The 21,746-nt window shown below is 49.1% G+C and overlaps 1 protein-coding gene across 2 annotated transcripts; it reads right to left on the bottom strand.

Moving 5' to 3' along the window:
* Window positions 1–7,090: 7,090 nt before the first annotated feature.
* Window positions 7,091–21,266, bottom strand: TAFAZZIN (tafazzin, phospholipid-lysophospholipid transacylase). 2 transcript variants are annotated; one of them, XM_025988038.2, is made up of 10 exons: window positions 20,888–21,266; window positions 20,592–20,720; window positions 19,524–19,569; window positions 19,195–19,280; window positions 9,121–9,201; window positions 9,008–9,049; window positions 8,785–8,847; window positions 8,565–8,617; window positions 8,062–8,139; window positions 7,091–7,299 (listed from the first exon to the last, which is right to left on the bottom strand). In XM_025988038.2, exons 1-10 carry the CDS (start codon window positions 20,994–20,996, stop codon window positions 7,111–7,113), a joined length of 876 nt encoding a protein of 291 aa, XP_025843823.1. In that variant the 5' UTR covers window positions 20,997–21,266; the 3' UTR covers window positions 7,091–7,110. The 2 variants fall into 2 exon arrangements, with proteins under 2 accessions (XP_025843823.1, XP_025843824.1); XM_025988039.2 differs by lacking the exon at window positions 7,091–7,299 and adding an exon at window positions 7,660–7,941.
* Window positions 21,267–21,746: the final 480 nt, after the last annotated feature.

Genomic DNA, 21,746 nt, shown 5'->3' with positions numbered 1-21,746 from the left:
GACGTTTGCTTTAAAGAGAGGAAAGAGGCCGTGGGACAGCTAGAGTCAAGGTGGGAGACACCGCGTCAAACCCATTGGAAGACTTCCCTTTTCCTGGGTCATTTTTGATTTCTCAGGTTGGTGACTATTAGAGATCAACAGTCGAAACACTGGAAACTATAATTAAATATTGAGCTCCCGTTAAGGGTATGCACACTGATTTCGGAGGAACTGAAGTGATGCCCGCAACTCACTCTGAAATGCCCCAAAAATAAAATAGAGCGAAGTGGGACTACAGACATAGGTTTGTGATGAAGCAACCATAGTAAACTGCTAATGGCAGAACCTAGGGGGTGGATCTATGGGTGGGCACTGTAGGGTTGTTTTTTGACCTTCCTATGTGTACTGGATATAAGGTTGACCCCCTAAATTCATAATCCATCCAGAAATATGGTCTTATTTGGAAATAGGGTCTTTCCAGATGTGATCCAGATACGGTCATGCTGGATTCAGGTGAGCCCTAAACCCCATGACTAGTGTCCTCATAAGAAGAGGAAAATTTGAACACAGAGAAAAAGGCCACGGTACAGTAGAGCTAGAGTGAGGAACCCCGGGACCCGCCAGAAGCCGAAGAGGCAGGAAGCATTCCTTCCTAAGGGCTTTCATTCAGAGGGAGTGTGCACCTGCCTGTACCTTGATTTTGGACTTCTAGCCTCCAGAACTTCTCTTCTCTCCAGAGAGAAGAGATTTCTGTTGTTTTAAGCCTGCTGTTTTGCGGGGCGTGCCTGGGTGGCTCAGTCGGTTAAGCATCTGCCTTTGGCCCAGGTCATGATCCCAGGGTCCTGGGACCAAGCCCGCATCAGGCTTCCTACTCCACTGAGGGGAGCCTGCTTCTCCTTCTCCCTCTGCCTGCCGCACCACCTGCTTGTGTGCTTTCTCTCTCTCTCTCTCTCTCTCTCTCTCTCTGTCAAATAAATAAAATCTTTTTTTTAAAAAAAGCCTGCAGTTTTGTGGGAATTTGTTATAGCAGCCCTAATAAACTAATACGCTGTATGTTTGACATTTTTCATAATAAAAATATAGAGAGAAGAAAGTTTGATAATGATCCTGGAATCCCAGGATCGAGTCCCACATCAGGCTCCCTACGTGGAGCCTGCTTCTCCCTCTGCCTGTGTCTCTGTCTCTCTCTCTCTCTGTGTGTCTCGTGAAGAAATAAATAGAATCTAAAAAATAAAAAACTAAGAGTAGTTTATCCTGACAGTTTAAAAAATGTAGAATAATTATAAAATACAAAACTCACGAATTTCAAGAAGAATTAAACATGTAAGAATTTGAAATCCATTTCTCTTTCAGGGAGAAATATTCAACCGGGACATGGACTTCTAATTTTGAATTTCTGGCCCAAATTTGCCACAACAACACGCACAAAATAAATTACCCACACCTCACCAGCAATTCTAAAAACTGATGGCATTATGTGAGTAAATCAGACTATTTCTCTGGCATGCCCAATGAATCAAAAGGAACGCGGAGAACAAATGATGGAAGGCCAAGAAGGGACAGGCTCAGAGTAGTGCTTCAATCTAAGCCAAAGAAGCTGCAGACACTCAAAAAGCAACGTCAGCACAGAGTCTTCCATGTATACTCTGGTTCATAAACCATCTATTTGAATTTGGGGCATTTTTATTCTCTAAGTATAGCATATTCTATACTTCTAAGAAAGACAGCAAGAAAAATAAAATTCAGTTATTCAGGTGAGGTACTTGGATTTATATATGGGGCTGACAAAATGATACTTGGCAAAGTGTATATTTATAGGTAACTCAAAAAAGAGGCATTAACATGTTCATATAATCAGTCATAAACTTTAGCCCAATCACTCTTAAGTACTTTTCATTCTACGACTAAGTGTTAATTATAGACAAGGCTACTTTACCTAGAAGGCCACTTGACAACCCTGTATTGTTTTTTCTAGACCAAAGACTCATAACTTAAAAAAAAAACCAACCATTTACACTTACTAAGAAAAGCAAACATTTATTTCAAATTGCAATATAGGCTTTTCAATCACAAAAAGAAAGAAAAGAACAGTGATCTGACAGTGATTGCATCCTGGGCAAAAGATCTGATACAAAAACAGTAACACAAAGTATCTGAGCTGCTTACACTACAGGGGATAAAGGAAATAACAGTAGCTGAAATACTGCACTCCTGGGGATCAACTTCTAAACCAACAGATTGCCTTGGAAATGATTAAATTTATTCGTGTATTAGTAAGAAAGCCCACCACCATAAATGGTACAATACTTAATTTTTTAAAATTATCTGAGATAATGTATTTGCTGTTTCTTGTGGGTCTCACCTCGTTGGTATGCGTAGTAGCGGAAATTATAAAGGAGGTTGAGAGGACCAAGGAAAAGATCCAGAAGCATGTTAGTTCGACATCTTTCCTTGAAGTATGATGCATAGTGCATTCTTTTATTTGCAAACTAGGAATTGCAGTCTGAGGGTCATTTAGAAGGGTAAATTCGGGGATCCTTGGGTGGCTCAGCGGTTTAGCGCCTGCCTTTGGCCCAGGGCGCAGTCCTGGAGTCCTGGGATCGAGTCCCGTGGCGGGCTCCTGGCATGGAGCCTGCTTCTCCCTCCTCCTGTGTCTCTGCCTCTCTCTCAATCTCTGTGTCTATAATGAATAAATAAATAAATCTTAAAAAAAAAAGAAGAAGGGTAAATTCAAGAGGATAAAGAAGGTTTGAGAACTTTTTAACTTTTCATTGACTAAAAATGAGTATTAAAAAAATAAAAAATAGGGGCGCCTAAGTGGCTCAGTGGTTGAACGCCTGCCTTTGCCTCAGGGCGTGATCCTGGATTCCCGGGATCGAGTCCCACATCGGGCTCCTTGCATGGAGCCAGTTTCTCCCTCTGCCTATGTCTCTGCCTCTCTCTCTCTCTCTCTCTCTGTCTCTCATGAATGAATAAATAAAATCTTAAAAAAAATAAATAAAATAAAAAATAAAAAAATAAAAATGAGTATTATGTGAAAGACTTAATTTGAGACTTTAACCTGCTGGCAGTGCTAAATGAAATTATGCAACTTTGATAACATATTTATTTTTATTTTATAGATTTTATTTATTTATTCATGAGAGGCACAGAGAGAGAGAGAGAGAGGCAGAGACCCAGGCAGAGGAAGAAGCAGGCTCCATGCAGGGAGCCCGATGTGGGACTCGATCTCAGGTCCCCAGGATCACATTCTGGGCTGAAGGCAGGTGCCAAACCACTGAGCCACCCGGGGATCCCCCATAGTAAACTTTGATACCTGGTAAAGTTCTCCCACTTGTTCTTTTTCAACAGGCTCTTCTTGGGCTACTTTGCTTCCATATAAATTTTAGAATCAACTTGTCAGATTCATTAGATGATTTCTAATATCTTGAGTATTTAAAATTGTGGTAAAGTAGGGGCACCAGTGTGCCTCCAGTTGGTTAAGTGTCTGTCTTCCACTCAGGGCGTGATCCCAGGGTCCTGGGATCGAGTCCCACGTCGGGCTCCCCGCAGGGAGTCTGCTTCTCCCTCTGCCCGTGTCTCTGCCTCTCTCTCTCTGTGTCTCTCATGAATAAATAAGATCTTCAAAAAATAAAAAAATAAATAAGATAAAGTTGTGGTATACACAATTTGCCATCTTAGCCAATTTTTATTTAATATTTTATTTAAAATCAATTTGCTGGGATCCCTGAGTGGCGCAGCGGTTTGGCGCCTGCCTTTGGCCCAGGGCGCAATCCTGGAGACCCGGGATCTAATCCCACATCGGGCTCCCGGTGCATGGAGCCTGCTTCTCCCTCTGCCTATGTCTCTGCCTCTCTCTCTCTCTCTCTCTCTCTCTCTCTCTCTGTGACTATCATAAATAAATAAAAATTAAAAAATAAATAAATAAATAAAATCAATTTGCCAATATATAACACCCAGTGCTCATCCCATCCAGTGCCCCCGCTCAGTGCCCATCCCCCAGTTCCCCCATCCCCCCACCCACCTCCGCTCCCGCAACCCTTAGTTTCCCAGAGTCAGGAGTCCCTCATGGTTTGTCTCCCTCTCTAATTTTTCCCACTCAGTTCCCCTCCTTTCCCTTAGAGACACTTTCACTATTTCTTATATTCCACATAGGAGTGAAACCATATGATAAAATTTTCCTGTAAAATATCCATAATACATTTACATTTTACCCATTCTCTTTAAGTGGGCTCCACATCCGGGATGCCTGGGGGGCTCAGCGGTTGGGTGTCTGCCTTCAGCCCAGGGCCTGATCCTAGGGTCCCGGGATCAAGTCCCACATCGGGCTCCCTGAGTGGAGCCTGCTTCTCCCTCTGCCTGTGTCTCTGCCTCTCTCTCTCTCTCTCTGTGTGTGTGTGTGTGTGTGTGTGTGTGTCTCATGAATAAATAAAATCTTTTTTAAAAATCTTTAAAAAATAAAAAAATTAAATCTTAAAAAAAAGATTTTCCTTATGTGGGTCTTTCACATATTTTGTTAGATTGATTCCTAGGTACTTTGTAGCTTTTGTAAATAGTGTCTTATTTTCAATTATATGATTTAATTCTTTATTGCTAGTATGTGTATAGAAATACAATCGAGGGCAGCCCGGGTGGCTCAGTGGTTTGGTGCCTGCCTTGGGCCCAGGGCATGATCCTGGGGTCCTGGGATCAAGTCCCACGTCGGGCTCCCTGCATGGAGCCTGCTTCTCCCTCTGCCTGTGTCTCTGCCTCTTTCTCTCTCTGTGTCTCTCATGAATAAATAAAATCTTAAAAAAAAAAGACATACAATCGATATTGTACATATTGATCTTATAGCTGGGAAACTTCCTAAGCCCTTATTTCAAAAAAATTGTAAATTCTTTTGGGTTTTCTATGTAGACAATCCTATAATCAGCATACAATGAATGTTTTCTTTCTTTCCTTACAATCATTACACTTTGATTTCCTTTCCTTGTCTTACTCGTCTGGTACCATAAGCACAGTGTTGGCATCCTCATTTTGTTCCAAATTTTGAAGGGAATGTTTCTAAAATTTCAAACTCAAAAAATAATATTTACTCTAGTTTTTTATAGTTTACATCAGATTAAGAAAGGTTTTTGGGGGATCCCTGGGTGGCGCAGCGGTTTGGCGCCTGCCTTTGGCCCAGGGCGCGATCCTGGAGACCCGGGATCGAATCCCACATCAGGCTCCCAGTGCATGGAGCCTGCTTCTCCCTCTGCCTGTGTCTCTGCCTCTCTTTCTCTCTGTGACTATCATAAAAAAAAAAAAAAAAATTAAAAAAAAAAAGAAAGGTTTTTGGGGGGCACCTGAGTGGCTCAGTCAGTTAAGCATCTGCCTTTGGCCCAGGGTCCTGGGATCAAGTTCCGCATCAGGTTTTCTCCTCGGCAGGGAGTCTGCTTCTCCCTCTGCTCTTCCCCCTGCCTTGTGATCTCTGTGTCAAATAAAAAAATAAAATCTTTAAAAAAGGGTTTTTTATACATAGACTTTTTCAGATTAAGAAAGTTCCATTTGAGGCACCTGGGTGGCTCAGTCGGTTAAGCAGCCGACTGGATTTTGGCTCACATCATGATCTCAGGGTTGTGAGATCGAGTCCCACATCTAGTTCCGTGCTGGGAAAAGAGTCTGCTTAAGGTTCTCCCTTTCCGTCTCCCTCTGCTCCTCCCCATCTCTCTAAAATAAATCTTTTTTTTTTTTTTTTAAGTTCCCTCCCAGGGGCACCTGGGTGGCTCAGTGGTTGAGCATCTTTGGCTCAGGGCATGATTCCGGGCCCAAATGGGGCTCCCTGCAGGGAGCCTGTCTCTCATGAACAAATACATAAAATTAAAAAAAAAAAAAAAAAAAAAAAAAGCTCCCTCTGCTTATAGTTTGTTAAAAAATTTTAAAATTATGAATATTTTATCAAGTGCATCTTCTGTATCTATTGAAATAACCACATGGATTTTCTCCTTTCTCTTTTTCTTCTTTAGTATGGTGAGTGCTATTTATAAATTTCACAATCCCAGGACCAGCCAAATTTCACTGTGAACATAAAACTACTCTAAAAATATAGTCTATGTGAAATAATCAAATTGCAGGAGCATCTGGACAGTAAATATCTGTAGTTGTTCAAATGAATATATGTGGGAAAAAAGTGATGCCACATTTGGAGCTGCGAATGCAAATTGGCCGACAGCGTATCTCCCCGCCCCCAAGTGATTTTTTTCCCCTTCTGGTGATTTTTAAAGACGTTATATTTTGAAATAATTGCAGATTTGCAGTTACAGCCCTGATCGTCTTCGAGTCTTCCCTTCTTGCTGGCTCACTCCTGTGGCTCCAGCTTTTCTTTCTTTCCACATTTCTATTATTCTCCATGATCCATCTCTGTCCATTTCAGAAGTTCCTACAGGTTTTAAACTATCGTTTCTGCAGACACTTCCATACGTTCGGTGATCTTTGCGAAGTCTTGTGGGTTGATCTTAACTTGTGGATGAACTGCAGACCCAAACCAGACTCACTTTTCTCTAGAGGATTTGCTTTTGCTTCTCCTAGGAGCACCACCACCACGGCCTTTGCTCCTACCAAGGGTCTCAAGCTCAATCAAGGTGTCGCCGCTCTCCCTTCCCACCACAGCACGTGTTCACGGTGGCTGGCTGGGCCCTTCGGAGAACTCCTCTGTCCTGGGAACTGGCCTGGAGAGGACTGAATTGTATTTGCTTCTCCCTACCTTACCAGATTTGGGTTTTGAAACGAGTCCATTAGCTCTGCTCGGCCTCCTTTGCAAAGTAAGATTAACCCCAACTTTTGCAAGGTTGTTATAGGGATTACAGATAGTGAGTGAAGTTTCTTTTTTCTTTTTTTTTTTTTTAAGTAGGCTCCACACTGGGCCTACTCAACACAGGGCTTGAACTCCCAACCCTGAGATCAAGACCTGAACTGAGATCGAGAGTTAGACGATTAACCAACCGAGCCCCCCAGCGCCCCGATAACGACTGAAGTTTTAAGTGACTGGTGCACGCGGAGAGCTTGACGCCCACCTGCTCAGGTGCTCTTGTTGCTCTAAGGGTGTCCAGCAGGTCACCTCCCATGCCCACCCCTGTGAAGAGGCCAAAGGTAAAACACGACACAGATGCTTTATTGGTTACAAAATACAAAAACCCAGGCCCAGGGGGGACTCCTGTCAGTTGGTGGGCCCTGGCACGTGGGCAAGTGGCTGGGTGTCAGGCCCTTGCTGCAGGCTCCGTTCAGCTGGCTTCCACTTCTGGCAAAAGGCTGCTCTTCTGCTTGCAGCCCAGGGTTGGGCCCTGCCTGAGGACCCCACATCTGCGGGAAGTGTGGGCAGAAGGAAGACGTGGCTGCGGCCATCCCTGAGGAGGTGCTGGACGGCTCCCAGATTGGAGCCGGTGGGTGGACGCCGGGCCAAGGGCCTCCTGGACCCCTTACCCAAAGTTCTGGCCTGGATGCCCACCCCCCTTCAAGTACCCTCCATCCCGATGCCAGCCCTGGCGGAGAACACCTGAAGGCAAGGAGGAGGCAGGCCCCCGCCAAAATTTCCTCCTCTTTTCGTGGCCGAGTGGGAGGAGCACTTCCTTCAACTGAAGCAGCTCAGAGCAGAAGGAATGCTCACCAACGAGGACACGCTACCCATCAAGGGTTAAGCATAAATCTGTCTAAAAACACGTATCTGATCTCAAAACATCAGCGCGTCCCCCAGTTCAGCTCTGTGTGGGGCAAGAACCCGAAGGCAGCCCTGAGAGCAGGCGGCTGGGGCCTGGGTGGGAGCTGCCCCCCCCCCCCCCCCCCCGGGCTGGGGGCCAGCGGCCCTGCAGGAGGCAGCGAGGGCAGGTCTGGGCCGGGCGGCGCCTAGCTCCCGGGCTGCAGGTGGTTGTGGAGCTGCTCCGCCTGGACCTTCAGGCGCTGGAATTCTTCCTGAATGAAGTCGGTCAGAGCTTTGCGCATCTCCACCTGAGGGGAAGGACTGGGGCTGGCCTGCAGCCCTCGGGGACCTTCGCCCAAAGGCCCGGGGAGGCTAAGACAGCTACAGGGGAGCCGGGGAGGGGGAGGGCGGGGAGAAAGACAACTCACAGCTGACTTGTTCTCTGCCCGCAGCCGTTCGAGCACAGGCAGGGCACTGAAGGGCCTCCCGATCAGCACAGTGATCTTCTGTAGGGAGAGTGGTCACAGCGGGTGACAGCAACAGGGACAGTGGCCACCGCCATGGCCCCACCACCCCAGAGAGCCAGAAGCCAAGCCCTGCCCCTAACTCGCTACATGCTCCCTCATGACCACGCTCCCTCTTTAAACCGAGGTGGTCAGGCTCGGTGACATTCGGTCCTGCAGTCCATGCTCCAGATGGCCTGTCTGTCCAAAGCCCGGGGCTCACCTCACCCCCACCCAGCCGGATTTCTTTTGCTCTCCTTCTACCAGCCTTGGTGCCAGGAAGCCCCCGCCCCCCCGTCCCACTCGGGTCCCCCTGCTGCAGCTTCGAGCTCAGCTCCTCCTGAATCTGGCTTCAGTGGTGCCGAGTGGGACACACGAGGCAGATGGCAGACAAGACAGATGGGTGAAGGTCGGCAGCCCCTACCCACCTGTCCAAAGCGAGGGAAGTAGGGCGGGCTGTTAGGAAGGACATCGTTCATTCCTGCAGCACAATGGACAGAGGCCAGGAAGCGGGCATGGGGTGGAGCAGGGCAGTCTGGGAACAGATGAAGCCCCAGCCCCCACCCCAGGGCCCCCCCTACCCGCCACCACCCCATCTCTCCCGCCCCCATCCCCAGGCTGCCGACTGGGCCCCAGAGGGAGGCTCACCGACGTGCCACAGCGGCAGGATGACAGGGTTGAGATGACACTCAGCAATGAGGCGTCCGATTCCTGCCCCGGGGAGAGGCAGAAACGTTGGCACGAGCAAAGCTTCGGTGCCAGCCTACAGCGAAGCCACCCCCGCCCACTTCCAAGCAACACCAACTCCGGTGGCCCAGCTCCTCCGCGAGCCCCGCCACCCCCGCCCCGGCCGGCGGGCAGCAGCACCTACCCCACTTAAAGCGGAGGAACTCGGAGCTCATGTTCACTTTCCCTGTGGAGAGAGAGGCCAGAGGTGAGGCCTGGGGGGCTGGGGGCGTGTCCAACCCCGCCAACCCCACTGACCTTCGGGGAAGATGTGCACCCAGTCCCCGTGGTTGAGCTTGTCCAGAATGAAGTCCATTCCCTTCTGGTAGACGCCGTCTCCTGCCGAGAAAAGGCCTGCGCTGTCGGTCCCCGCTCTCCCAGGGCTCCCTGCTTCCCCTGGGGATGAAGCAGCCACTCCAGGGCCTCCGCAGCCCCTGCTGCACCGTCCACGTGGACACCCTCCAACCGCCGTCTCTGGGGACTCAGCCTGCTTGCACCGTGGCCCCCGCTGTCCTCGTTCAAGGACGACCTCTAAGTGCCTGTCACGTGCACGGCGGCGACACTGCCTCCAACTCAGATGCCGAACCGGCGATTCCAATGTCCACCAGCCTCCAGCCCGCCCTGCGCCCGCTGGTGCCACCACACAGCCTCCCCCGCTGAGCCGCGACACCTGCTCCATGCCCTATGGCCTTCCCCGCCCGCCTGCCCTCTCCAGCTCCGGGAGCCTTCTCTGTGGGACGCCCCGGCCCTGGCGCGAGCCTACCATCTGCTGCCCCTGGCCCCGAGCTGCTGGAGCAAAGCACGTCTGTTCGTGATCTCCAGCCCCCCTTGGACCCCAGATCCCAGACAGCCACCCTTTCCTGAGGTCTCAGCGAGGCCAGTCCCCACAGCCCGGCCTCACAGGCCTCCCAGCCCCACCTGAGCCCTCAGCCTCACCATCCCTCCCTCCTGCTGACCCCTTCGTCTCTGAAATGAGACACTTGCTTATCGAGGACTCTTGGGAAAGGGAGAACATTCGATGCAACACATGGTGTCACTGAGAGTTGGGAAAGACTCAAACTTGTTTGGCTGAAAACAGGGGGATTCAGCTGCCCCCATGGCTAACGACACTCACCTTGGAGACACCTGGAGACCATGACACTGGACCCAGGTGGCCTGGCAGTTAGCAACAAGATACAGATGCCTAATGCTACGTGCTGGCTTTCAACTGGGAGTCCTGTGGAGACAATCTGTGACCACACGCAGTAAGAATCTCCCCAACCTTGTCCATATAGTGGACAGTGACGGACAGACTTATCGAGTAGGGAGAGACATGGCATAAAGACAAGGAGACAGGGCAGCCCCGGCGGCTCAGCAGTTTAGCGCGCCTTCAGCCCAGGGTGTGATCCTGGAGACCCAGGATCGAGTCCCGCGTCAGGCTCCCTGCATGGGGCCTGCTTCTCCCTCTACCTGTGTCTCTGCCTCTCTCTGTCTCTCTCATGAATAAATACATACAATCTTAAAAAAAAAAAAGACGAGGAGACAGACATTGGGACTATCTCAGGTCAGTGCACCAAGAAATGGACTTTTAACCTGTTTTCTGCAAGGCTGAGTGTTTAGAAGGTGCTAGTGAGGCATCCAGGAGTTTCAACCCAACATAACCCAATGGGGACCTGGCCCAGCAGCTCCCTTGGGGGCTGGAGTTGAAGAGCAATCCCTCACCACAGTTCCTCAGGGCATCATGGGAGCAGTGCCTTCCCTACTTGGGATAGCATTACCTGGCAGGAGGTGGGCTTCAGAGGTGTTATCTCCTTCTCTACTACACCCTACTGGTGTAACTAAGCCATCCAGCTTGAAATCAAAATTATAGTAAACTACAATTCTCCTAAATCTTTGGGACGCAGCAAAAGCAGTTCTAAGAAGGCAATTTATAATGATACAGACCTACCTCAAGAGACATGAAAGATCTCAAATAAGCAATCTAACCTCATACCGAAAGAACTATAAAAAGAAGAGCAAAGCCCAAAGTTAGTAGAAAGAAGGAAACAATAAAGATCAGAGTGGAAATAAATGAAATAGACTAAAAATAAAAAATCAATGAAACCAACAGCTGGTTCTTTGAAAAGATAAATTTTTTTTAATTTTTATTTATTTATGATAGTCACAGAGAGATAGAGAGAGAGGCAGAGACACAGGCAGAGGGAGAAGCAGGCTCCATGCACCGGGAGCCCGACGTGGGATTCGATCCCGGATCTCCAGGATCGCGCCCTGGGCCAAAGGCAGGCGCCAAACCGCTGCGCCACCCAGGGATCCCAAAGATAAATTTTTTTTAAAGATTTTTTTTTTTTTATTCATGAGAGACAGAGAGAGAGAGATAGAGAGAGAGGGAGGCAGAGACACAGGCAGAGGGAGAGGCAGGCTTCACTCAAGGAGCCCAACGTAGGACTCAATCCCAGATCCCAGGATCATGCCCTGAGCGAAGGCAGGCACTCAACTGCTGAGCCATCCAGGTGTCCCAAAAAGATAAACAAAATTGATAAACCTCTAAACTCATCAAGAAAAAAAAAAGAGAGGATCCAAATAAAATCAGAAACGAAAGAGGAGAAATGACAACTGAGATCACAGATACACAAAGGATTATAAAAGAGTAATATGAAAAATGTTATGCCAACAAATCAGACAACCTAAAAGAAATGGATACATGCGCCAAACAGAATCAGGAAGAAATAGAAAAGCTGAACAGGCTGCCTACTAGTAAATGATTATTTGAATTGAGAATCACAACACTCTCAACAAACAAAAGTCCAGGACCAGAAGGATTCACAGGTGAAGTCTGTCAAACATTTAATGAAGAGTTAATACCTACTACTCTTCTCAAACTTTCAAAAAACAGAAGAGGAAGGAAAGCTTCCAAATACATTCTGCAAGGCCAGCATTATCCTGATACCAAAACCAAATACGTCACAAAAAAAGAGAACTACAGGCCAATATCCCTGACGAACATAGATGCAAAAACCCTCAACAAAATATTAGCTAACTGAATTCAACACATTAAAAGGATCATTCAGCACAATTGAGTGGGATTTATTCCAGGGACTCAAGGATGGTTCAATATCTGCAAATCAATCGATGCAATACACCCGTTAACAAAATGACGGATAACAATCATACGGTCATCTCAATAGATGCAGAAAAAGGATTTGAAAAAATTCAATATCTGTTCATGATAAAAACTCTCAACAAAGTGGGTTCAGGGGGAACTTAACTCAATATAAAGAAGCCATATATGACAAACCCACAGCTAACATCATACTCAATGGTGAAAAACCGAGAAATTTTCCTCTAAGATTAGGAATAAGACAAGGATGTCCACTCTTGCCATTTTTACTCAACATAGTACTAGAAATCCCAGCCACAGCAGTCAGACAAGAAAAAGTAAGAGGCACCCATGTTGGTGAGGAAGGAATTAAGCTGTCTCTATTGCAGATGACATGATACTATGCATAGAAAACTGAAGAGGGACGCCTGGGTGGCTCAGCAGTTGAGCGTCTGCCTTTGGCTCAGGGCGTGATCCCGGAGTCCCGGGATGGGGTCCCGCATGGGGCTTCCTGCATGAGCCTGCTTTTCCCTTGGCCGATGCCTCTGCCTCTCTCTCTCTGCTTCTCATGAATAAATAAATAAAATTAAAAAAAAAAAAGAAAACTCTGAAGACTCCACCAAAAAAGTATTAGAAGTAGGGGCACCTGGGTGGCTCATTGGTTGAGCGTCACCTTCAGCTCAGGGCATGATCTTGTAGTTTGGGGATCGAGTCCCGCATCAGGCTCCCCACGGGGAGCCTGCTTCTCCCTTTGTCTGTGTCTCTGCCTCTCTCTCTCTGTGTCTCTCATGAATAAATAAATAAAACCTCAAAAAAAAGTATTAGGGACGCCTGGATGTCTCAGCAGTTAAGCTCTGCTTTCAGCTCACGGCATGATCCTGCAGTTCAGGGATCGAGCCCCACATTGGGTTCCCTTAAGAGGAGCCTGCTTCTCCCTCTGCCTGTGTCTCTGCCTCTCTGTCTCTCGTGAATAAATAAATAAAATCTTTTAAAAAAAGCATTAGAAGTAATAAATGAATTTGGGACGCCTGGGTGGCTCAGTGGTTGAGCACCTGCGTTTGGCTCAGGGTGTGATCCTGGAGTCCCAGGATCGAGTCCCCCATTGGGATTCCTGCATGGAGCCTGCTGCTCCCTCTGCCTGGTCTCTGCCTCCCTCTGTCTCTCATGAATAAATACAATCTTTTTTTTTTAAAAAGTAATAAATGAATTCAATAAAGTTACAGGCTACAAAATTAACATATAGATGGGGTGCCTGGGTGGCTTAGTCGGTTAAACATCTGCCTTCAGCTCAGGTCATGATCTCAGGGTGCTGGGATGGAGCCCCACATCAGGCTCCCTGCTCAGCAGAGAGTCTGCTTCTCCCTCTCCCTCTGCCCTGCCCCCCTGCTTCTGCTCTCTCTCTCAAATAAATAAATAAAATATTTAAAAATTAATATATAGGGATGCCTGGGTGGCTCAGTGGTTGGGCATCTGCCTTTGGCTCAGAGCATGATCCCAAAGTCCCAGGATCGAGTCCCACATCGAGCTCCCTGCATGGAGCCTGCTTCTCCCTCTGCCTGTGTCCCTGCCTCTCTCTCTCACTCTGTGTCTCTCATGAATAAATATATAAAATCTTTTAAAAAATTAACATATAGAATCTACTGCATTTCTATATATTAATAATGAAATAGCTGAAGGAGAAATTAAGAAAACAATTCCATTTACAGTTATACCAAAAAGAACAAAATACCTAGGAATATACTTAACCAAGGAGGTGAAAGACATGTACTTATAAAACACTGATGAAAGAAATTCATCATGATGAATGATGACACAAACAAATGGAAAGATATTCCATGCTCATGGATTGGAAGAATTAGTGTTGTTAAAACATCCATGTGACCCAAAGCAGTATAGTACCAGCACAAAAACAGACACACAGACCAATGGAGTAGAATAGAGAGCCCAGCAATGAACCCATGCTTATATGACCAATTAATCTACAACTAGGGAGGCAAGAATATACAATGGGGAAAAGACAGTCTCTTCAACAAACCGTGCTGGGAAAAACTGGACAGCCACACGCAAAAGAATGAAACTGGACTATTTTATATCATCATACACAGAAATAAACTCAAAATGGATTTAAGACCTGGAACCATAAAACTTCTAGAAGAAAACACAAGCAGTGGTCTCTTTGACATTGGTCTTAGCAACATTATTATATGCATGTCTCCTCAGGCAGGGGAAACAAAAGCAAAAATAAGTACTGGGAGTACATCAAAATAAAAAGCTTTTGCACAGCGCAGCAAAGGAAACCATGAACAAAATGAAAAGGCAACCTACTGAATGAGAAAAGATATTTGCAAATGGTATTTCCAAATATCCAAACTTTATAAAGTACTTATATAACTCAACACAAAAAATCCAAATAATCCAATTAAAAAACTTAGACATTTCTCCAAAGACATACAGATGGCTACTATACACATGAAAAGATGCTCAACATCACTGATCATCAGGGAAAGGCAAATCAAAACCACCATGAGATACCACTTCACACCTGTCAGAAAGGCTAGTATCAAAAAGACAAGAAATAACAAATGTTGGCGAGGATGTGGCGTTAAAGGAACACTTGTGCACTGTTGGTGGGAATGCAGACTGGTGTGGCCACTGTGGAAAGCGGTACGGAGGTTCCTCAAAAAATTAAAAGTGGCATATGATCAGCAATACCACTACTGGGTATTTACCCAAAGAAAACAAAACCACTGGGACGCCTGGGTGGCTCAGCAGTTGGGCGTCTGCCTTTGGCCCAGGGTATGATCCTGGAGACCCGGGATCGAGTCCCACGTCGGGCTCCCTGCATGGGGCCTGCTTCTCCCTCTGCCTGGGTCTCTGCCTCTCTCTGTGTGTCTCTCATGAATAAATAAAATCTTTAAAAAAAAGAAAAAAAAACACTAATTCAAAAAGATATGTGCACCCCTATATTTATTGCAGCTTTACAACAGCCAAGACATGGAACCATGTTATTTGTCCACTGATAGATGAATAAACGTGATGTGTACATACACGTGTACACACACACACACACACACACACACAGAAAATTACTCAGCCATAAAAAAGAATGTGATCTTAGGGGTACCTGGCTGGCTCAGTCAGTAGGGCATGAGACTCTTGATCTCAGGGTTTTGAGTTCAAGTCCCACACTGGGCATGGAGCGTACTTAAAAAAAAAAAATAGGGATGCCTGGGTGGCTCAGCAGTTGAGTGTCTGCCTTTGGCTCAGGGTGTGATCCGGGATTCCTGGGATCGAGTCCCACATCAGGTTCCTTACATGGAGCCTGCTTCTCCCTCTGCCTGTGTCTCTGCCTCTTTTTCTGTGTCTCTCATGAATAAATAATATCTTTAAAAAAAACTTAAATAAGTCAGTAAATAAATAAACAAACAAATATATAAGGGGCCCCTGGGTGCTCAGTTGGTTAAGCATCTAACTCTTGGTTTCAACTCAGGTCACGATCTCAGGGCTATGAGATCAAGACCCATGTCAGGCTGATTCTATCTCCCCCTCTGCCCCTCCCCCACTGTTAAAAACGGACAAAAGATATTGCCATCTGCAACAACATTATCCTAAGAGAAATAAGTCAGAGAAAAACAAATACCAGATGACTTCACTTATATGTGGAATATCAAAATCAAAACAAAAGAATAACCCAAAAGCAGAAATAAACCCACAAATACAGAGAACAAACTGATGGCTGCTGGAGGAGCAGGGGTGGAGGGATGGGCAAAATGGATGGAGAGTGGGACATGCAGGCTCCCAGTTGCAGAGTGAATATAAGTCACATGGGTGGAAGGTACTGCACAGGGAATACAGTCAATGGGATGGTAATAGTGGTGTATGGTGACAGGTGGTAGCCACACTTGTGGCGAGCACGGCGTAACGTATAGTCGCCAATCACTACACCGTACGCCTGAGACTACTGTAACAGTGGGCACCAACTATACTTCAGTAAAAAAGAAGAAAAGAAATCTTAAATAAATGAAAGGGAAAAACTACTACTACTATGATTTTGGAACAGCACACGAATATTTAGCTTTTGCAAATGCTATTTCTACTCACTTGTGTAACTTGTACAAGGTCCCTCTGATACTTCATGTCATATCATAAGGCCTATGTTTGAGGGGGAAATGGAGTATTTTGGAATACAGAAGCCAAATATGCCAGATGCTTCCTTTGCTTTAACACACGTTGTTAGATCTCTGCTGCACATCATGTATGTTGGATTCACATTCACAGGTTGTCCCTGCCCACTTTCTCTCACTGAAGGTGCTTAGAATTAAGATTTTGTTTTCTGGGGACACCTGGGTGGCTCAGTGGTTGAGCGTCTGCCTTTGGCTTGGAGTGTGATCCCGGGGTCCTGGGATCTAGTCCCATACTGGGCCCCCGGTGGGGAGTCTGCTTCTCCCTCTGCCTGGGTCTCTGCCTCTCTCTGTGTCTCATGAATAAATAATAAAATCTTTTAAAAAAAGAATTGTTTTATCCTTCTAATTATACAATAAAACTTAGATGCAAATCAAAAAGAATAAGACAAGGAGTTGACATGGAGGGTGTTTGGGTGTCTTCATCAGAAGAGCATATGACGCTTGACCTCAGGGTCATGAGTTCGAGCTCCACACTGAGTGTAGAGATTACTAAAAAAAAAAGAAACTTAGAAATCAATCAATCAATCAATCAATCAATCAATCTTAAGGGGCACCTGGGTGGCTCAGTGGTTGAGTGTCTGCCTTTGGCTCAGGTCATGATCCCGGGGTCATGGGATCGAGTCCCATATTAGGCTCCTTGTGGGGAACCTGTTCCTCCCTCCACCTAGGCCTCTGCCTCTCTCTCTGTGTCTCTCATGAATAAACAAACAAAATCTTTTAAAAAAAATATAAACAAATCTTAAAAAAAAAAAAAAAGCAGACTTGGAAAGCCTCTGCGTGAGGCTACAGAAAGGAGGTACTGGGACTCAGGAACAGGGTACCCGAGCAGAGTCTCCATCTGTCAGGTGGGCTGTGATAAACAATTCCATGGTCACTAGCCACAACGCTGTAGCTTCTGCTTCTGTTTCAGAGAAATGAAGTAGCCTTCAAATGTAGCAGGAAGTGAAAGCGTCCGAGGCAGTTAGTTGTCTCTAAGGAGTAGATCTGAGGATCTTGAGGGGTGGGCACTGCAGCTTTTCATTAAAAGCTCTTCCTTATTTTTTGAGGTGACTTTATTGCACTTCACATTTTACTTTGACCAAGTAGAAATAAGAAACTCTCCCTTGGGGACACCTGGGTGGCTCAGTGGCTGAGTGTCTGCCTTTGGCTCAGAGTGTGATCCCAGGGTCCTGGGTTCGAGTCCTGCATTGGGCTCCCCACAGGGAGCCTGCTTCTCCCTCTGCCTGTGTCTCTGCCTCTCTGTCTCTTATGAGTAAATAAATAAATAAATCTTTTTAAAAAAGAAAAGAAACTCTCCCTTGCCCTGTGACACCCTTTGGTTACCTCCTCCTCCTCACGACTGAACTGCTGAGAGGAGGGGACATCCCTGCTATCTCTGCTCCATCCTGTCCCGGCAGCTCCTGCAGCTGTCACTTGACAGAAATGGCTTATCTGGGGTCAGTGGAGGTTTCCACAGTGTCAAGGGGCCCCGCTTGCTTTCCTTCCTTCCTCTCTGGCCATTGCTTCCTACTGCCTTGGTGGCCTGTCTGTCCATTCACGCTCTGAGGGGCTGCTTGGCCCCTGCTCTCCATCTGTTCTCCGTCTCAGCAATCTTTTTTTTTTAAGATTGTATTTATTCATTGATGAGAGACAGACAGAGAGAGAGAGAGAGAGAGAGAGAGAGGCAGAGACACAGGCCGAGGGAGAAGCAGGCTCCATGCAGGGAGCCTGATGTGGGACTCGATCCCGGGACTCCAGGATCACGCCCTGGGCCAAAGGCAGATGCTGAACCGCTGAGCCACCCAGGGATCCCTCTTCTCAGCAATCTTATCTCTACTTTTACAACTTTGTTAGTGCTTGTGTCCCTAATACGTCCCCGACTGTTCCTTTGAGTTCCAGAATTGCACCTCCCACTGACTCTGGGACTGCTCCCTCCTCGGGCAATAGGCTCCTCGGATGAAACATGTGCAAAGCAGAACTCAGTTCCCCTCCCAACCCTCACACCGCTTCGCCTTCATCCCACCCTCCCAGCGGCTCAGTGTCATCAGATGTCACCTCGTGGCATCTTTGAGCTATCTTTTCCTTGCCCCTCCTCATTCCCAATCTATGAACAAGTTCTACCAGCTCTGCGTCATCCGGAGCAGCCCTCTTGTCCAGCTCTCTCTCCATAGCGGCCTCCAGCGGCCCAGCTACAACCCTCTGCTGCCAGAATTACTGAGACAGCCCCAACTGGGCTTCCTGCCTCCCGTGGGCTCCGCTCCCATCCACCAGCCACGCTGCAGCCAGGGTGCTCTCTCTGAACCACAGATGAAGGCACATCACTACCCAGATGAGCCAATCGAGTCCAAAATTCTTAACGTGATTATTCCAGAACTTTCACACATGGGGCCTGCAACCTACATTTTCTACCTTTACTGCGTACCTCTTCAGCGCCTGGCATGCGCTTCCTGTGTCTAGAACACCTTGCGTTTCATACTCTGCCTAGAAAATGTCGTACTTCCCCAGAGGAAAGAGCAACCTGGAATCAAACCCTCGCTCTGCCATATGTCACCCCATGACACTGGGCCAGCAGCTTAATCCTTCCAAACCCCTTTACTTGGAGAATGGGCATCAAAATGGTCCCTATCTCCTGAAGCGCTCGAGAAGTGCCGAGTAGTCACTCAATGTCATACCCTCAGCCCACAAGCCTGTTTGTTCCCCAAACTGTGCAGCCTCCAGCACATGCCACCACCATCGCAGACCAATGACACCTCACTGCCATCAGGGAGTCTCTCAGCTGTGGGCAATGCCTCCCTGAGAAACCTCATGCAGTCCCGGGAAATGAGTGCTCTCCTGCAGGCCCCCCTCACTCTTCCAGCAACCAGTGCCGCCCCTGCAACCACGCCATGCAACTGGGACTCACACTAGTGGGGTAGTGGCCTCTGGCTCCCTTCATTCCCAGGTTCCACGTCCCACCTGGGTCCCTCCACTCCCCGTACTGCTAGTGCTAGGCACTAGCCACCAGTCCTCACTCCAAAGTAAACCAGAGAAGGCCTCAGGGGTGCCTCCCTGCGTTCACTAGCCCACGAGCCCCTTTTTGGAGGATCAGCTTACCTCGGCACACGGGCACACACTTGCCCAAGCTGAAGAAGCGGGAGTGTAGCTCTTTTGTGAAGCAGATGTCTGCAGCCGCGGGGGTCCTGAAGTAGGGACAGATGCGGTCATCCCTGCCTCCCCTGCACCCTAATTCCCTGCCCGCCGCCCAACATGATGCCTGACATCGTCGGCAATGTGGAAAGGCACAGGAGGGCCTGTGGGATCCCACCCCATGCCCTGCCTGTACTGCTGGATGCCGCCTCCTGGGCAGAGCAGGAGGAGGGCAAATCTGGGCAGAGATGGGTGAGGCCTGCCAGGCCCAATGCCAGGGGCCCATTCCTCCTCACCAACGCATCAACTTCAGGTTCCAGATGTGGCGGAGTTTCAGGATCCCTAGAGAAGAAACGGCTTCATGCCCCAACACGCCTTGTCCCTAGGGAGCATCTTTTTCTGTCACCTAGTTTCAGGGAATGAGGAACAGGGAGGGCAGCACTACTATCTCCCTGTGGCCCAAAGTAGCATCTTCCAGACTCTTGGGCTGACCCCAAGTTGTCTGTGGTGCTCTCTCCCTCCCCCCTCCCCCCGCCGTGTATACCTTATTAGTCAGCACATCTGGCCTGCCTAGCACCCTGGCACGTTTTGCCACTGCCTATTCTTCTCCTCCTCCCGTGTTACTGCCACCATCCTAGTCCAGGTTACTGAATGGCCCTAAAAGCTCCTTCCTGGCCTCATGGGACCTGCCTGTGGCACTGTACAGGCCCTTCCCTGGCCACCCAGTGGCCAGGGTGAGGTTTTGATTTGCCCAACTGGCTTCCCATGAGCTCTCAGACAGTGTGACCTTCTGAATTCATCAATAAAAGTTCTGGGTACCTCTACCCAGGCATCGGGGATACTGGGGCTGAGCACCTAGCTCCCTGTGAAGTCAGCAGAGCGGGACCTCCCAGGTGGCAGACTCTCAAGTGAGGCAGGTTGGAGGGTACAAGCTCAGCCTGCACCAAACCTGGAGCCAGGACAAGGTCACCGAGTCTCTAGCCAGACCTTCCCTAACGGGCCACCGTACGGTTCCCAGACTTGTTCCAATAGTTTGTGGGACTTTGAACGCTTTAGAGAATGGAAGGTTTGCATCAAGGTGAAGCAGCCATCAGACTCTGCCCTGCGGCCGTTTCCTCACTTCCTCATTCCATCCGAATCTCTGTGGCCCTCGCCACATCACTTTCGGAGAGAGGATCCTGAAGAAGTCCCAAATCATATTTTCATCGTTGGGGCGGGCAGCCCCCCCCCCCCCCCCCCCCGGGGAAGCAGGAGTGCCAGGGATACGTCCAGAGCTCAGTGAAGAGTGCCTTTGCTCTGCTCTTTTGGCCCCATCCCGGGTTGTCCCCAGGCCTCCCTGTGCCCAGAACCCTGGTGCCAGGTACCCCAGAGATGAGGGTCATCCATGCAGGACTGGTGATTGGAGACGGTGATGAGAGGCGTGGCTGGGCCTCGGTTCTCGATGAGCTCATACAGCACCTCCTTGTTGTGCACGGTGAGGTGGTTCATGTACTCTGGGGGGGAGAGCCGCGCCGTGGGGAGGGGTCTTGGCCTCATCCTCCCTGGGGCCCGGGGCTCCCCAGCCCAACTAGCCCCTACCCGCGCCCACAGCCCGGAACCCCAACTCCGGCCGGGCGCGGGGAGCCGTGACCGATGCCGCCTCGGCTTCGGGTCCACTCACTGGTCCAGAAGCAGCTGTAGGTGCCCACCAGGCCCATGACGACGCTGCTGGCCAGAGTCCAGGTGAACGGCGGCACGGCGGGGAACGGCCACTTCACGTGGAGGGGCATCGCCCCCGCCCGACCCGGCGCCCCCGCTCCGGCCCAGGCGGCCACCGCGGCCCCGCGCGACGCGGGGACTCGACCAAGGTCACGTCGCAGGTCAGGCCGCCCCGGGCCCGCCCCGCTCCGTCGCCACAGCCGAGCCGCCCCCGGGCTCCGGACCCGGGGGTCGCAGCGGGACGCGAGAGGGGCGGCGGCCGCAGCCACCGGGGCCCCGCGCCCCCGCGCCCCCGCCGCAAACCGAGCCGGCGACGGCGGCCGGCTCCCCACGGCCTGTCGCAAAATGCTCGCAGGCCGCTTGACGGCAGCGGGGGCGGGTCCCCGGGCTCCCGCCCCGCCCCCGCCCCCGCGCGCTCCCGGCCCCGGCGGCCGCGCGCCCCTTCGGCCCCTCGGTGCGTCCCCGAAGCGTCCCCGCCGCCACCGGGCTGGCGGCGCCGTTGCCGGACCCCGCGCCCCCCTTCGTTGTAGTTGAGACTAAGTGCACATCGCGGAATTAACCGTTTCCTACGGGCTTGTAGCATTTTATATTACACACGGTCCTTTACGTGCATATTATGATACATTGTGTGATTTTACCTGCCGTCCGCGCACAGTTGCCACCGTTGCAATATTACAGGCTTGTGCGATACGTGTGTACATATGTCACGTGTAATATGTGATGCATATTCCCACACAGGCCCAGGACCGCAAAATACTATGTATCATTGAGTGCACTTCCAGTGTTGTCCACCCCGGCCTCCAGCTAGTTCCGGAACACGG

This window comes from Vulpes vulpes, chromosome X, assembly GCF_048418805.1.
Source record: "Vulpes vulpes isolate BD-2025 chromosome X, VulVul3, whole genome shotgun sequence".
NCBI lineage: Eukaryota > Metazoa > Chordata > Mammalia > Carnivora > Canidae > Vulpes > Vulpes vulpes.
This window is presented reverse-complemented; position numbering and strand designations above follow the sequence as displayed.